Source organism: Physeter macrocephalus, chromosome 1, assembly GCF_002837175.3.
Source record: "Physeter macrocephalus isolate SW-GA chromosome 1, ASM283717v5, whole genome shotgun sequence".
Taxonomy (NCBI): domain Eukaryota; kingdom Metazoa; phylum Chordata; class Mammalia; order Artiodactyla; family Physeteridae; genus Physeter; species Physeter macrocephalus.
Window position 1 is genome coordinate 26,820,266 of NC_041214.2, and position 18,294 is coordinate 26,838,559.

At 41.9% G+C, this 18,294-nt stretch overlaps 1 protein-coding gene across 3 annotated transcripts in view; it reads right to left on the bottom strand.

Annotated features, from left to right (window-relative positions):
- RASA2 (RAS p21 protein activator 2) overlaps window positions 1-14,215 on the bottom strand; it is a 119,791-nt gene extending 105,576 nt beyond the window's left edge. For all 3 annotated transcript variants that reach the window (XM_055086243.1, XM_024131875.3, XM_024131874.3), the window contains exon 1: window positions 14,038-14,215. In XM_055086243.1, coding sequence (XP_054942218.1) covers window positions 14,038-14,167 — 130 coding nt within the window. In that variant the 5' untranslated portion in view covers window positions 14,168-14,215. The remainder of the gene's footprint in view (window positions 1-14,037) is intronic.
- Between the last annotated feature and the right edge of the window lie 4,079 nt (window positions 14,216-18,294).

Here is an 18,294-nt window from a genome sequence, read left to right on the forward strand (position 1 = left end):
GTATATGTATAACTGATTCACTTTGTTGTAAAGCAGAAACTAACACACCATTGTAAAACAGTTATACTCCAATAAAGATGTAGAGGAGAAACAACAACAGTGAGAGGCCCGCGTACTGCAAAAAAAAAAAAAAAAAAAAAGGGGGAGATGGGAGGAAAAGAAAAATGGAAGAGGTACTACAGAGAGAAAATTCACAGAATTTGGCCTGAGTGACTCACGATATGATGTTCTAATAACTGGAACAGCAACCTAAACAGAGAATTAGACCTTTAGATGGGGGGGAAGATATAAAACTATGCAAACATTATCATATACATACACAACAAAAAAATGGAGTGAAGGAGAATGAATCAAACATACGCTTAAAAATATAACAGTTTCAGTATTGACAAGCTTAGAATAAAAGTAAAATGCTGTTATGCCATCTAATTATAGATAAAAAGACAATCCTATATGTGTTCTTTTTTTTTTTTGGCTGCACTGTGAGGCATGAGGGATCTTACTTCCCTGACCAGGACTCAAACCCGTGTCCCCTGCAGTAAAAGTGCCAAGTCTTAACCACTGGACCGCCAGGGGAGTCCCAAGACAATCCTATGTAATGTTAACATATAAGGTCTTTCAAATTTTCGTATAAGGTTTAATTTTAATTTTTGCAGTAAGTTGAAAGTTGCACAAAATTCTGAAAACATATACAGTACTGGTGCAAGTTAAACAAATTCATTTTGGAGACACATATGAGTTTCAACGTGAGTTTTGTACCTAATGATCTGCATGTCCCTAGTCTCAACCTCCTGCATAAAAAGAGGTAATTATAATGCTTCAAGGACTACTGTGACCATTAGCTGAGGTCAAGCACTTACCACGATGCCTAGAACAGAGTAAGCACTCAGTAAATAGTAACTAGTAGTGCCCTTCCTTGGCTAGAGATTCCTAAAAATTAGCATCTGTACACAACTCCCTTCACTCAAGCCATTGGGTACTGACCAAAGATAATCTGTAATTTAACAACTAGATACACCAGAGAAGCTCACTTTTTTAAATGAGACTTTTATTAAAGAAATAATACATTTCTACTAGAGGAAATAGATGCACAAACACCTGACCTTTCTATACCTCGGGCTGCACATCTCTAAAATGAGGGGTTTGAACTATTTCAAATGGGGGAGGCACAATTTGAGGTTCAGCTAACCAGAGATTTGTCTGTCTTGCATAGTGTTAGGAAAAATGTAGCCAACATCTAGAAACTGGGAGAGTTAATATAAATAAATCCATATTTCTGGTTTCTCTTTAATAATCAGAGACCTGGCAAAGTGGTTCTGAGTAGAAACTGTAGACAGACAGCCTCTTTCGAAATCCTAACAATCCCCACCTGGCTTTAACTTCACTATGCCTGGTCTCTGTAGACTGGAGTTTGCAACGCCTTAACTAGACAATCCTATAACTAGTTAATCCTATTAACTAGTTAATCTTCTAGGCTCCCGTAGCTTTAAGATCCTAAGAGATAACACCGGAAATGTTTTAAAATGCACATGGCAACACTGATTTCAAATGTTTTTGGATATTGCTACCTGTGGCCAGTTTAATCTCATAAACATTATAAGAACTGGATATACATTTATATTAAATAGCTGTTCATCAAGAAAACTATGAATATATACTTTACTGATTATCACTACTGTTTACGTTACAACATGCCAGGCACTATATAGCAAGTCATCCAATCTTCCCACAACCACTCTGTAAGATTAGAATAACTACCATTACAAATTTATACAAAAGGAAGCTGAGGCTCAGAGAGGTTAGGTGATTACTAGAAAAGTAGCAGAAAATCATGTTTTCAACATGCTACATTTTCATTTATCATTCAATCAATTTCTAGATACCTAATAAATACTTCCTATAAAGAAATCTTACACAAGAGCTCTCTCTTGTTCATTTATCTTTACAGTTCTCAATAGAGAAAGGAAGATAAAAACTGCGGTAATCACACATGACCTTCCAAAAGGTTTCCTATTCACCCTCTTCAGAGTATGTCAGATTGCCCCAGGTGTACAGTAACAAAAAGGGGGGGGGTACCTAAGAACCACTGAAGAGAAAAAAGTTGCACAGTTGTTATTTCGCTCTCTAGTTGTCACCTCGAAAGCACCACTGGAAAGTTATACCTTTATATTTGTGATACTATTGAGGCAGAGAATGAGACACCAATAGGCATATGGTGACTGCTGGAATATCTACTAGTAAGTAGGGTTTTCTAATGCATAAATTAACATAATCAGATAACTACATTGTCAAGCAACTTTTCTCACTCCCAATAAATGATAAGTTACCTTTAAAAAATATAATCTGAGATTCTATAATCCCACTCAACTGGTAATCTTAAAAAAAAAATCAACACATTACATAATTCCTAGCAGAAATCTGGTTCTACCAAAGAACAGGCACTATGATATCAACCTGGGACCTGGAGGTTAAAGAAACAGGGAATAATAAAGTTTCACTAACACTGCACTCCTACTCCATCATGGAAATAAGGTCCTGTGCAATCACCAGTAAAACATAAACGAGGTAATAGCACTGAATGAGCACTTGGGTGGGCAAAGGACTCCAGGAATCCAGTAGAGTTTAAGGTGGTTAGCCTAAACTCAGTGAGCAAAGAACTGTCTTGTGGTTATAAAACCTGAGCAACATAAAGTACAACTCTTGACAAGGCATAAAGTCAAGGTTAAAGCATGAATTCCATGGCAACTCCTCAAAAATGCCCCACTAGGTAAGATGCAGCTCCTCAGTGTGAAAGTCTACAGAACACAGTTAGGGGCCAATTGTTTTACACAAGTCATGCGCATAATAATTATCATACAGTTATCTATATTGCTATCATATTAATCACCTCCGACTGAAGCTTAGGCCGGAACAAGAAGTTAGGAAACTACTGTACATGAAAAGGCAAGTTTCGCAAGGTATTGCCAGGAAACCTCCATGGGTTATAGAGAGACGTCACCAAGTTGCAGGCAGGATCTTCCTGTGGTTTGCCTTGCCCACTTCTGGTTTCAGTTTTGAACGTGTGCTGATCCCTAAGCTCCCTACAGCCCCCTTCTCAAGTAGCAAACCAAACTCTGAAGCACATACGGCAGAAATCTCTCCTAGGATAGGCCAATGGTCCCTACAGCTGCAAGAAACTTAAAGGCTCCTAAGCAGACCAAGAGAGACTAGTATGGCAAGCAAATGAAAGGCCCAAAGCCAGGTGGTGACAGAACTAAGGGCTACATGGACCGGCCATATATGGGATAAGGCTACTATTTCTGATAACAGTATCCAGGAAGCCAAAATGGGACTCAATCATGATCCAGAGTTTTTCAAAAAAAAAAAAAAGTGGCACCTAGATATAAAGAAGTTGCACCCACACAGGTGCATGTATATGGGGGGTGTGTGTGTGCACGTGTGTGTTTTCTAAGAGAACAGTTAACATGCACAAACCCACATGAGCACAGCCAAGCAGACAGAAGAATAACATTTTTTGTGAAACCCCAAAACAGTACTAAAGATAAATTTTTACGCGCAACCACTGCGCCACCAGGGAAGCCCCTCTAAAGATAAATTTTTATAGCATTCCAACATTCTAATTTTATTGACATTAGACCATAACCAATTTAGGGATAATTATTAACTTCTTGACAACAGAAATGTACTCATCAGTTCTTCCCAATATACCAACTCACAGGCAACTTGGTAGAGAAAAGGACATGGACCTTGGCATCTTAAAGACCTTCTGAATACCTGCCCCTGCCCCTTTGAATCCTAAGCAAATAACCTTTCCATCTGCTTCTTTGCTAAAATAGGAATAACAAACTTCTTCATGAAATTGGATTAAATGAAATAACTTACAAAGTATCCTAAAAGAGTACCTGGAAAAGAGTAAATACTCAATAAATGTTAGTTCACTTCCCCCATCTACCAAGAAAATTTTTTTATAAAATAAAACTGTCCAGGGACTTCCCTGGTGGCACAGTGGTTAAGACTTCGAGCTCCCAATGCAGGGGGCCTGGGTTCGACCCCTGATCAGGGAACTAGATCCCACATGCATGCCGCAACTAAGAGTTGGCATGCCACAACTAAGAAGCCCGCGTGCTGCAATTAAGGAGCCCGTGAGCCACAGCTAAGACCCAGCACAACCAAATAAATAAATAAACATTTAATAAAATAAAAAAATAAAACTGCCCAAATTCAAAATGAAGAGGTTCTGTACCACTCACACAAATGTTAACAATATATTAAGGGATCAAAATTATTCTTTTTACTATATTCCTCTGAAACAAAACACTGAATTTTTTTAAAGTCAATTTTCTGAATACAAACAATTGGTGAAAACAGGCAGAGCATATGGGAATTCACTGTATTACTGTTTTCAGTAATCACTGTATTACTCTTACACACAGTTTTGTGTGTGTGAAGTTATATCAAAATTAAAAGTTACCCAAAAAATTGACAGAAAAATTGACTTTATTTCTATGTGCACTCAAAATATTACCCAACCTAACGTTTGGTTGCCCTTATTTTTGCAGATAGGATAGTCTTCAACAATTAGAGAAAGAGAGGCTCTCACAGAATAAGACAAATATTGTATCAAATTCACTTATACAAAGTCATTTTTTGATAACATACCTCATACATAAATACACTCTCCAGAAAAGTAAACCTTTAGAAGGCCAATTCCCTTTGTCCACCACTGACATAACCAATGTTGTTTATCTTTTCCAACATCTTTCTGTGCATTTTTCCATATACATATACAGAAGTCACATATAACTATACATACCACCCTAACAACTGGCTTCTTTCTTATTCAACGATACCTCTTGAAGTTCTTTCCTTTCATACTATAGCTACATCTCATTCTTTTTAGCTGTTATAAAATATGTATATGAACATACTACTTAGCCATCATCCTACTGATGGACACTTACACTGCCTGTTTTGTTTTACCAACAAAGTAACATTAAACATGTTTGTATACACCTCTTCTGCAACCGTGTGTTTCTGTAGGGCAGATATGTAGAAGTAGAAATGCACAGGGTATACACACTTAAATTTTTAACAAATATTGCCAAAATGCTCTCCAACACTGCTTTCCAGTTTAAACTCAAGCAACAGTGAAGAAAGTACCTGTTTCCCTAAACCCTCAGCAAATACTGAAATCAATGAGCTCTTCTTTTTTCACAAACTGATGACTTTTTAAAATCTGTATTTCCGGGCTTCCCTGGTGGCGCAGTGGTTGAGAGTCTGCCTGCCGATGCAGGGGACACGGGTTCGTGCCCCGGTCTGGGAAGATTCCACATGCCGCGGAGCTGCTGGGCCCGTGAGCCATGACCGCTGAGCCTGCGCGTCCAGAGCCTGTGCTCCGCAACAGGAGAGGCCACAACAGTGAGAAGCCCGCATACCGCAAAAAAAAAAAAAAAAAAAAAAATCTGTATTTCCCTCATTAATTTTTGTTAAACCTTTCCAGTATTTTCTTATGTTTACTGGCCTTTTGTATCTTCTTTTTTGGGGAATGCCTATTCATATCCTTTATTTTTCTAATGGCCTTTTCCTTTTTAAAATTTGGATGAACTTTTTATATACTCTGGACACTAACAAATAAGGAGTATAGATAGCAGGTTAAGAGTAAGAGAGCCAGTCTGCCCACGGCTCACTCACTGTCTGATCTTGACAAGTTACTTAGTTTAGTCTCAGTTAAACTAAGGCTCAGTTAAACTAAGGCCTCTGCGCCTCAGTTTCCTCATCTGTAAAAATGTGGATAATAACTGTACTTATAGAGTCACTGTGAGGATTAAGTTAGTTAATATACTTAAAGTGCTTTATCTTTTTTTTTTTAACATCTTTATTGGACTTTAAGTGCTTTAAAACAGTGCCTGGCACAGTGTAAGTGTTATATAAGTGTTTTCTTTTTCCTGTAGGATTTGCTGCAAGTATCTTCTCCCAATCTATTGTTTATCTTTTAGCTCCTGTTTATAGTTGTCTTCATTTACTTTTCCTCAAACAATTCTTTTTCCATCTCTATTCTAATATCAAAAATTATATACGTAGATGAAACAAACAAAAGACTGCCCTCACTGGATCTCATAAACAACTTCTCCTCAAGAATAAACAGAGACATAAGCCAAAGCAACTAAATTTAAAAAAATCTTTCCGCTAAAAAGATAGCTAACTTCCTTACTGCATAAAGCATTCCCACAAATCAGTAAGATGACTGATAATCCAGCAGGGAAAAAGGCAAACCGAATAAACATCAAAAAATGGGGAAAAAATGGCTCTTAAAAATATGAAGAAAGGGGCTTCCCTGGTGGTGCAATGGTTAAGAATCCGCCTGCCAATGCAGGGGACAGTGTTCGAGCCCTGGTCCAGGAAGATCCCACATGCCGTGGAGCAACTAAGCCCCTGCGCCACAACTACTGAGCCTGTGCTCTAGAGCCCGTGAGCCACAACTACTGAAGCCCGCGCACCTAGAGCCCGTGCTCCGCAACAAGAGAAGACACCACAATAAGCAGCCCGCGCACCGCAACGAAGAGTAGCCCCCGCTCGCCGCAACGAGAGAAAGCCCGCTCACAGCAACGAAGACCCAACACAGCCAAAAATAAAAATAAATAAATTTATTTTAAAAAATATGAAGAAATCCTCAACCTCATTTAGAAGTGCAAATTACAACTAAATATTAGGTGTTCCTTTTCATCTTACAGACCAGTAAAGATCAAGAAGTTTTAAAATACACACTATGGGGGTGTAAAGAAACAGGCATTCATATCTTGCTGCTGGGAGCATAAACTGTTATAGTTTCTACAAAAAGCAATTTGCCACTGTCCTTTGAACATAAAAATGCACATACCACTCAATTCATCAATTTAACATCTAGGAATTTATCCTACAGACACATGCATTCATATGAAAAATAAAATACCCACAAAATTATTTATTGCAGTAATGTTTGTAATAGCAAAGACTGGAAATAATCTAAATGTCCAGTCCAGGGGACTGGCTAAATAAACTGTGGTATATAGAGATGATGAAATTTTATGCAGCAAAAAGTGAGGCAGTTCCCCCTACCTCCCTCCCTTCCCGCCATATATATACACACATATATTTATGAAAAATCATCAAGCTACTATTAAGTGTAAAAAGGCAAGATGCAAACAATGTGTATATTTTGTTGTGATATGTATATTGGTGAGACAGAGATATTAATACTCATACATTTAAGTATAAATGCTTAAATAATCTCTGTATGGATACAAAAGAAATTAATTGCTAACGCTTGCTTCTGAAGAGGGAATGGCTAGGGGAATAAAAGAAGTGAGAAAAATTAACTTTTTAATGTATACCCTTATGTACCTTTTGAATTTTGTACCAAGTATTTGTACTATCTAATCAAATGAACAAATAAACCTTTAAAAATAATCAAATGAAAACCTCCCTGTGATCACACCAAACTTTCTACTGGTACCCTTTATTCTTTTTTTGTTTTTTTTGGTTTTTGTTTTTGCCATGCCACGCGGCACGCAGGATCTTCTCCCATCAGGGATTGAACCCGTGCCCCCTACATTGGGAGCGCAGAGTCTTAACCACTGGACCGCCAGGGAAGTCGCTGGTACCCTTTAAATGGTCATGCACAGCAGGTTGCTAACATTCAGGTAGTTGGTGGCTAGTCTGTTCAATGGGCAGAAGCAGAGGCTCACCATCCTAGCTGCCCATTAACAAACCCTGTGGAATGTTTTAAACCTACAGGTGCCCAGGTACCACCCCAGAAATTCTGATTTAGTAGGTCTGGAGTAAAGCCTGGGCATCAGAATTTTTTCAGTTCACAGGTGACACTGATGGGCAGTCAGGTCTGAAAACAGCTGAGTTAGAGCATTACAAAAAAAAGGTAAACATCCAGGCTCAATCTCCACCTAGATTACAACCACAGTTTCATCACTAACCCTAACTACTTCACAAAGTTCTTAAAAAGGAACAGATGAGAGTATGTAGCTGGCACAGTGAAAATCTATTACTACTTCTGGATATTATCATTAGATAGGCAGTGTAATCTTCATATATTAAACACAGTACTTTTGCAACACTCATACTAATGAGTTCATCCTATGTAGCATTTTAGCAAAAACTATGACAGTAGTGGACTAGTGCCCAAAAGGCCATTCACTGTGTGACAGTGGAGTCTCTGAGTGTCAACTTCTTCATTTGTAAAATGAGGGGACTGAACAAGATATGTTCTCTACCTTCCAGCTCTAAACTTTTATAATTCTCTAAGAATACAGGTGTCTAAAAGCAACTATTGCTTTAGGATAAACTAGTAAGAACCTTTTTCATCTCATTCGCTGCTTAGGCCCATTTCACAGTCCAGTAGGTTCGTGCCCTGACACACACTCAGATATGCATTGTGTACTGCTGAATAAAGTAATGGTCACAAAAAAAAAAAAAAAAAAAAAAAAAAAACTTGTTAGGATTCAAACAATCTTATCTAATAAATCTTAGTGCATATTACACACAATAAGTATACTAAACACATTTAAGCATTAAAATAAAAGCATCCAATGTACTGTCTTAGAGTATTAATAAATGTTTCAAGTTAAAAGGCAACAATCAAAGACTCAGTGCTGGACTGGATGTTAAAGACCACAATCAAACGCTTCATTTTACAAGTAAGAAAACAGAAGCTCAGCAAAGTTAAAGAATGTGCCCAAAGTCATTCTGTCATTAATGATATTCTTAGAACTAAGCTCACTGTAACAAATTTGTCAAGTACTGTTCATTCATGTTTGCATGTCTACTGGTATAGCCTTATAAAGTATATTATTTTAGCTAGGGATTTTGGTGAAAATAATGACATATAAAACTAAAGATGTATTGTAGAAATTTCTTAATATACATAAAAAGTTTCTTAATTTACATTAATTGATTACTATACAACAAAACTGATAGCAGCACTCAAAAGCAAACAGAATTTCATTAGTAGATAAAACATAATCTGCTATTATTGTCGAATAATTTCACAAAGCACATTAGCAAGAAATAGGATTAGCATCTATGATTAAAGGATAAAACGATAGTTTTATTTCAGCTACATTAGTTCCAGTCTCTTAAGAGTCTATTCAAAGAGTTCTAAGTTAAAAAAGAAAAATTCTATGAACTCATTGAGGTTTACCTCCTGTCTTCCTCAGAGCAAATGATTAGCAGACTGCTCTGTGAACTTTTACAAAGAACCCTTTTCTCTCATTTCAATCCATCTGAAAGATGGATTCTTCCTCCATCTTAAATAACTCATCATCTCATTTCAAATTTCTGACAATAATGAGTTCTTAGCATGAACAAACACTTTAAATCTCTATTAATTTATTAAATAACATCTCATTTCAAATGTCTGATAATAATGAATTCTCAGCATGAATAAACTCTTTTTAATCTCTCCCTCTCAATTCGATTGCATTGGTCAATAAAATGTTTTGATTTATATTTTATTATCAAAAAATTGAAACCTCCCATGACAAATAAAAATATTTAATGTGTAAGGTGGGATTATTAGATTTTTCTTTTACAGGCTCAGGACCAATTAGTAACAATATTCATGGAATACAGTCAGGTAATAATATTCAATCCCCTAATAATAAGCAATCAGAGCATTTAGATAAATTTAATCCTTTTCCTAATAAGGCAACTTTGGCATCAATTCAAACCTAAGCTCAGTTGGAACTGTGATTTTGAAAGGGATGAACTTCCTGCCACAGACCCATGTAGTTTTTTTCTTAATAATACTACCATCTTCTAGCTTGTTTAGCTGTAAAATTTACAGAACACTTTCACATATAGTACGTATCTCAAATCCTCCTCAGGATAACACAGTGAGAGGTAAGACATTTTCTAAAGGCCTATTTTGTTCTAGGCACCATGCTGACACCTGGACATTAAAAAACAACAACAACAAAAAAAAAACAAGAATGAATTCTACCTTGGGAGAACTCACAGTCTAATGGGGGAAATAAATGATTTCTATACAATGTGTTACAAGGAAATCAACAACAATCTGTGATTCCCCAGCAGTACAAAGGCCTAACACATTCTCTCCAGGAATGAGGGTAGCAGTGTCCCACAAAAAAGGCTTTGGTCAGGAGATCACATGGAGCAGGCTTTTGAAGGATGAGTAGGAGTTCCCTGACATAAATATGGGGTGGAAGAAAGGAGAAGACACTCCCAAGCAGAGGGAACAACATGTACAAAATGGCTAGTGATGAGGCATTATTCCCATTTTAAAGGTGAGGAAGATAAGCTCAAAGGTAAGTGAGCTGCCTAAACTCACATGAATCATAATTAACAATGTAGGAAACAGAATTCAAGTCTCCTGATTTTAATCAGCTTTGTACACCAGGAGATGCCAGCACATGTTGGACCAGAACATAAAATAAAGTTTTTAGCTACTACTTTATTACTCCTTCCTAAGAGATGGCCCATATCTGATTCAGTTCCTGGGGGGATGAAGAGAATGATCGGGGAGATTTATTTAATCCTCAAATCAAGCCTGTGAGATAGAGGTGTTTTAACTACCCCCATTTTACACACAAGAACAGAGAGACACACAAAGGTTAACAAAAGTCAGAAATTAAGTGAAGAATCAAACCCAGGTGACTAACCTGACCAAGCCTCTAAACTCAAGCACTTAACCATATCCCACGGAGCCTACACAGGGAGACCACGTGACTTCTGGGACATATCGTGGTCCCACAGATCTCGTACTGTACCACACATCTCAGCGTTCACACAAATCCTCATTGGCTCCCTTATCAATCTGGTCTCCCTTGAGCAGGTCAACCCATGCATAAGGTGGTCTGGGCTCTTTGAGCAACATTTTTACAACATGATTTAACTGGATGAGAGCAAACTTAACAAAAAGCAGTAACCAAAAAGGAGGACATGACAAAATAACAGCATGAAGCCTGAAAGTATAAAGGAGAAAGCCCCAACCCCCATCTTTCACTTGTGTATGGGTTTTTTAGGGGGATGGGGCCAACGTCAAAGTGCTTCAAGAGGACTAACATACCGGCCACTCACTGCACAGGAGTTCAGACCAAAGGATGGAGTCTGGAGTACAACCTTGCTTTCCTTGATCAAAGGTTCATACAACTCTAAGACATCCAAAAACTAAACCTGGCTCTTGAATATTAATATTTGGAGCTGCCATGGTTTCCTACTGCACTAATATGACCTCAAGGAATTAGGGGTCCGCACATAAGCTCAAATACTGTAGCAACACTGGATTAGCTAATGTCAGTTGATTGTTTGAAAGTGACCACAAAATGTCATTTCACCTTGTGAAGTACACAAGGAGTATATGGGATATATGGAAATACATAGGAAATTTAATAAATATTGGAGTGATATGCCTAAAGGAGGTTGTGGATTACTATTCTAGAACTTTAGAGAGATATAAATCCAACCCTCCCACTTTCTGCTGGAATAATCGGGAGTTGAAGGGTCCTACCCAAGTCCAGGAGAAAGAACATTTCCTTTCAGGCTCACTTTCAGACCTATGAATCTATAATTCCCCAAGTCAAAGGCTCTCAATCAGCAGTTGGAATCTGCCAGCACATCTCCAGGCTGGTGGGCACATCAGGCTTTCCTCTGAGGTCTCTCTCCCAGCATGGTGAAAAAGAAAGCTGACACAGTTACCCACATCCCCAAGCCGCTTAATATCTGCACAGTCAGAACCGCTATCATCCCATTTCTGTAACTTCAGCACCTGCTAATAATGACACTTCCAGCCCCCCAGCCCCCAACCTGCAAAACCCACATGTCAGTTTCAGGGAAACAGAAAACAGCATCTCTTCACAGGGTTCTGAAGGTCAACCAACTCTAGATTACACCAGCTAAAAGAAGGGCAAAGAAATGGAGAGGGAGATGGGGAGAAGCTTCGTATATAAGTTTCCTAATACGTTTTTTCTATGAAACAGACACTCCATGACCTGAGCTATAAGCTGAGCAATTCAAAAAGCCAGAAGCTGACTGCGATAACAGATGTAATACTTCGACTATGGTTAAAGAGGTAATATCATTCCCAGCAACTGGATGTTCAATCTCCAAGTCTCGGTAGTGGGGTTGCTCTCCCATAGAAACAAAGTTGAGTTTTTTTATTTGTAGGCCCAAGTTTCACTCACAGTGATATCACTTACTATGCTATCTTTGCCATGGAGCAGGTGAAAGTGCAGGGCAGCTAATTCCTTCTGGAAACAGCCCAACCCTAACTCTCGATTCCAATATATGTGTATATGTAGTTCCATGGTACAATCCGCAGCTATGTAAATCAGCGAGGCTCCAATAGACACTGCCTAGCATCAAGTGACACTAAAATATAAAGCAGTGAAAATCTGAAAACTCAGATCAGTGGGGGGTGCTCTGGCCCATTCATTTATAGTTTTCCCAAATATTAAATTAGATATATGCAAATATTAAGCATAAGACTTAATTTGAATACTGAAAAGATTTTATATACCCTAGTAGGTTGTGTTGGGATCTTAAACATAGACAAGATCTCCTTCTCTGGTGTCATTTTTCCAGGTTTTTAGAACTGTACTCTCTTAAGAACCCCAGCACTACTTCTGGAAATAAAAAGGTGAGAGAATTTAACATGTCTGCTTCTGAGTTTAATAAAATCCCGAATACTTGAAAGGGGGATCAAACTGAAAAAGGAAAGTAGGGAAATCCAACCTCACTTAATAATATCACTATTCAAGAAGAGGAAAATTTTACATCCTGTGCAAGAAAGAGCATTGTTAACCATTTTAATGCAATTCGATTTTCTTCATACAAAGTAAAAAGTACTCCTCATGACTAAGGGCTATTTACATGAAACATGAAGTATGTAACATGTTTCCAATCTGAGGATACTGAATCAAGAAAGCAAAGCTAATTTTCGACCAGAGCAAAAATAAACTGTATTGACATATCTTACAAATAGCCAAAAAAAAAAGCGTTTCCTCTGAATAAACTACAGTACTGTGAAAAAACTGGCAATCTGACGCCAAAGGGTCATTTTTTTAAAAAATAAATTTGCAAATGACTGAATTCAAATGGTCTGTCTACAGTAATGCTCAGGGCCTCTGAGCAAAAATGTGAAGGCAACTAGGATGGCTCACTCACGAAAGTAACAATTAAAGGCATAAGAAAGAAAGGAATTAAGTGGGTTAAGTGCGGGCTGGATGACTGTTTTGAGACCTGCTCACAGGAAGCCACTACATCCTGCCTGAAGTCCCTGTCAGTCACGCTGTCTCTCGATTCAAGTCCCCGCCGCAGCGAGGTGGGGCGAGTACAGGTGTCCGGCCCCAGCCCCTCCGGGAGCGCTCACTCGCGAGCACCCGTGCGGCGGCCACTCGAGTCCCAGGGCGGCCCGTTTCCCCAGCTCTGGGCGCCTCTTCCACCCTCGCCCCGGCCCGTGAACCCAGAAAACAGGCAGCCCCCTCCCCTCGGGCCAGCCCCAGTTCCCCGCCCTCCTCCTCCTCCTCCTCCGGCCGCGCCTCCCGGTAATTACCGCCCGGCTCCCACCGCGGGGCCACTCCAGACGCCAGCAGCCGCCCGCAGGCCTGCGTAGGAGGGCAGCCGGAAGCTCCTCACGCCCCCGGCTCACGCCCCCGGCCGCAGCCCGGGCCGGTGCGTCCCAGCGTCCAGGCCGCGCCTCAAAGCCGAGCCCCTCACGCCGGCGCTGCCCCCGCACTTCCCCTCCCCGTCCCGGCAAATTCCCGGCTCTCCACTCGCTCCGGACTGGGGCAGCCTCAGCCCACGCCGCCCCGTCCGGGAGACGCCTCCCCCAACACACCCCTCTTCCAGCCTCCCCGGGCCGGCCCTCCCCGCGCGCCTCGCCCGGCCCCCGCCCAGGCCCCTCTCGGCCCCGGGGTCCCAGCACGGCTCGGCGCCGCCACCCCCACGCGCCCGCCGCCCCCTCCGTCCCGCGGCCGCCGGCGGCGCCGGCGCCGCCGGGTGGGTTCCCTCACCCCGGCCCCCGCTTACAGATCTTGCCCCGCAGGCTCTGCAGCACTCGGACCTCGCGACTGTCCTCGTCCCCAGCCTCCGGCTCTGCCGTCGCAGTCGCCGCATCGGAAGAAGCCGCAGCAGCAGGGGCCGCCGCCGCCGCCGCCATGGTGCCGCCCAGCCTGTACCGGAGCCTCGCCGCCTGCGTAGCGGGGCGAGGCGGAGCCCAGCCGCGGCCTCCGCGAGGGCGAGCCGCGCGCCTGGCCCCGCCCCCCGGGCCGCGGCCGGGCTCGCCCCGCCCCACCCCGCTCCGCCCTGCCCCCGCCCCACCAGGGGCCCCGCAGTCGCCGCCCCCGCTCCCCCGAACCCGGGCAGCCAGGCGCGAACCCCCCTCTTGGCTTTCCTCCTCTTGGCCCCGTCAAAGCCCAGGCTCTAGCCAAGGGTGGCTTCGAGTCGTGGCTATGAGCAGCCTCAAAACCCCACTGAGAAAGCACCGGCCCTCCCGAGATTCCCCAAATCCTCCTGGGAATTACTCCCCCCTCCCGCCGTCTGCGGATTTCCACCTCTAACGCTCAAGGGAACTCCCTGTGGGAAGAAAAAAGAATGGAATTTGACAGTTGCGTGGACCTCCAAACTACCTTATTCAGAAGGAGCCGAGGTGCCTTACAGACTCCCCCAGTAATGTCCACATGCCCTCACCCTCAAGCCAGACGCCACACACACACAGATTCTTACTTTTAAGTCAGAACACTGTTCGTTCCGAAATAGCTAGTTCAAAAAAAGGTCCCTCCCCCCAATCTCAACCTGAGTGCAGCGCCGGAGACCCTCCCATAGAGAAATGTTGAAGCCTCTACCACCGCTTGGGTACTTGGGAAACAAAGAGCAAAGAAGGGTCGGGTCGCATCTCCCATCCCCCCGCCCATAAGTGAGCTTGTTGAAAAGTTGATTGACACTAGGAAATTCGTAAATCTTTGACTAGTTCGTTAGCTTTCTTTTCAAGGGAACTTTTTGCAGTGAGTAAACTGCATGAATAATACCCTGGTATGTAAGGAGGAAGATGATTTCCTAGTCTTGAGGTTAACTGCAATGCCCTAAGAAGGAAGAAACTGACTTAATAGGGCAGCGTAGTTGTTTTCTAGGGCAACAATAGGAATCAGTCTGTCAACAAATATTTTTTGAGGGTCAGACTTAACAAATGATAGCTTCAGAGACTGCACAACGTCAAGGTGAAGACAGCCCCAGCTCTCCAGCAGCTCAGTCTGGGAGGAGACACAGAGAAGAGCAGAGGCACTGGGAGAAAAGAACTAAGATGATTAAACTGGGGAGTCAGGGAAGGCCTTCCTGGGAAGTGTACTGCAGGATGAACTGAAGACAAAGCTGGAGAGGCGGAAAGGGACCAAGGAGCGCAGCCGCTTGGGCAAAGGCTGGACAGCCAGAGAGAATGGCCTTGGTATGTGTCTGTGGCCGAGGAGTGACGCTACCAATTCTGCGTGTGTTGCCAGTGACACCTATGTGATTTTTACACATGTTGGAGAACGTGAACCTACCTCCTCCTATATGAATGTTTTGCTGTCGTTTCAAAAATAGGTCCCAAGCTTAAATCCCTACCTTCATTTCCAAATCTGAGTTCACAGCCATATTCTGTTATCTGGGCTAGAAACTTTGACTCTTTTTTGAATCCTTTGTCCCCATACAGTTTTCAGTTGCCACATCCTTCTGACTCTGCCGAAATCTCTCCTCTCTCTTCCTTCCTTTCCATTCCCTGTCATTGTCCTTATTAAAACCATCCTCACTTGAGTAGTGTCAACATGTCATAGTGTTTTGTGTGTGTTTTGTTTTCAAAAAGAAGGAGCTTATGAGACTGACTTGGGTCGGAGCCTAATGCTATCACTTTTACATGTGTGATGTTTGGGCAAGTTGCGCAGTCTTTCTGAACCTGGTTTTAAACCGTGAAATGGGAATTCTATACTTACTCTTCCCTCCTCAAAGGGTGATTCTCAGGATTAAATCATTCTTGAGAGTGTGTGTGTGAAGCATCTAGTGGAATGCGAGGCAGGTAGCAGGATTAACTCAGTAAACATCACCTCCTGCTCTTGACTGGAACTCTTAGAACAGGTCTCCCATCCCTCTCCTTCCTCCTACACATCACTTAAGCTTTCAAAAGCAAAAATTGGAGTTTGTCACTTGTCTGCTCAAAAAAGCATCAATGGCTTCATTCATCCCTTAAGCCGGCAGCAAGCTACACAGTACAGGTCATGAACAGTACTAGAAACGACGAAGAGTAAAGTTCACATTCCTCGGGCGAGCTTTCAGGGTTGGTCCTGGACCCAGCCTACCTGACTCCTCTTATCTCCGGCCACACTGAGCCACTTTTCCCACCAGCCGGACTCTGTTAGGAGGGCCCTTCCTCCTCCCGGACCAAATGCTGCCCCATCCATCTCTCTTTTTCTCTCACAGACAGAGGTTCTGATCTGTACTTGTTTGTGGCATTGATCACTTTCTGCCTGGTGTTATGTTACCTGTGTCCTCGTTTATCTCTTCTTCTAGATTCATTTTTTTTTTTTTTTTTTTTTTTGGTGGTATGCGGGCCTCCCTCTGCTGTGGCCTCTCCCGTCGCGGAACACAGGCTCCGGACGCGCCGGCTCAGCGGCCACGGCTCACGGGCCCAGCCGCTCCGCGGCACGCGGGACCCTCCCAGACCGGGGCGCGAACCCGGCTCCCCTGCATCGGCAGGCGGACGCGCAACCACTGCGCCACCAGGGAAGCCCCATTTTTTTTAACTCTTCCAATAAATATCTGTTGAATGAATGATTTGAATCATATTAGCTCACTTCCTCTCCTCTGCAGACTTGAAATTTTCCTGTTTGGGAAATTCTGATTTGTATTTATTATTCATTTTCATACCTGTCCAAATGGTTAAAATAGGAATGGGAAACCTTAATAACAATCTATAATTTAAAATTAAAAGCTAGGTTTTAAAGGTTTCTTCCTTTCTTTAAAATAACATCTGTACAGATTCTCCTAATTTCCTTTCTTTTCACTAGCTTAACCCCAGGTCCATAACTCTATCACTAAATTGTTTGAAAACAGTTTTACATGAAGTGTAAAGTTACACATTTTTCCTCCCAGGCAGCCTTCCTGTTGCAGATTTCAGAATTACCATATTCTTTCAGTAAAACTCAGAAACTTCATTTTTTCTTCATCTAAAATCATTCCTAATTACTCTAATTCTGAATAAATGGTTAAGGACATTAATATTCTTTTGCTGGTACTGATCTGCTTTGCAGAGATTGTTAGCAGAGTCAATGTTTCCTTAATGTAAAATATTTGGGAAATAAGGTTTTGTAAAGACTGAAGAGATTTACTCACTATGACCAGAAGGCTGTTGCATCCCCCTCCCTTAATCACCCTTGCATTGTGTTTTAAATTCAACTAGAGTTCCTCTCATTTCTTCATGATGTTTAGTAACTGGAACAATATTGCATCATACACAAACTTGCCCTTCACTTCCTTCCTCAAATTCTTAATGAATGTGTTTAAAGGCCCTCACTCCTATCTCTACCCCCTCCATTCACTACTTTGTCTTTTCCTATTTCTTCACCAGTTTTTAACCTGTTCAGTCTTTCACCGTAACTTGGCTGGCTTCATGGTGGCCAAGGTAGGGAAACTCTTAATAAAAATGTGTCCCGCAGCTAGAAACTAATCCCAGAATGTGTCAGTTATACAGCATTGTTTGGAATCAACAATAGCACACACCAACCTATAACTTGGCACTATAAAGGGCTATCTCCTGGCCCTGAGTTATTTATTCGCCTTCTTCCTGGTGAGTCAGGGGAAGAGAAATGTGCTTGCTTTTCAATATTTCAATGTAGATCATTTCCATAGGGCTTTACACACATGAAGCAGAACTGATGGGGAGGCAAGTTCCTTTGGTCATTGATGCCTTGGTTTCCCATTCATCTTATTAGAGTACCGTTCATATCTCAAGCATTACACACTCAGTTACCTTGTACAGTTAGCCTCTACATCCAATCACCATTTTTCTTTTGGATAAGTTAGGGTGGTGGAAGATGAGGTAAGACCTTAGATATTCAGAATACTTTGCAGAATATTCAAAATGTACTTTTTTTTGGCTGTGTTGGGTCTTCGTTGCCGCACGCGTGCTTCCTCTAGTTGCAGCGAGCGGGGGCTACTCTTCGTTGCAGTGCGAGGGCTTCTCCTGTTGCGGAGCACAGGCTCCAGGTGCGCGGGCCTCAGTAGCGGTGGCATGAGGGCTCTAGAGCGCAGGCTCAGTAG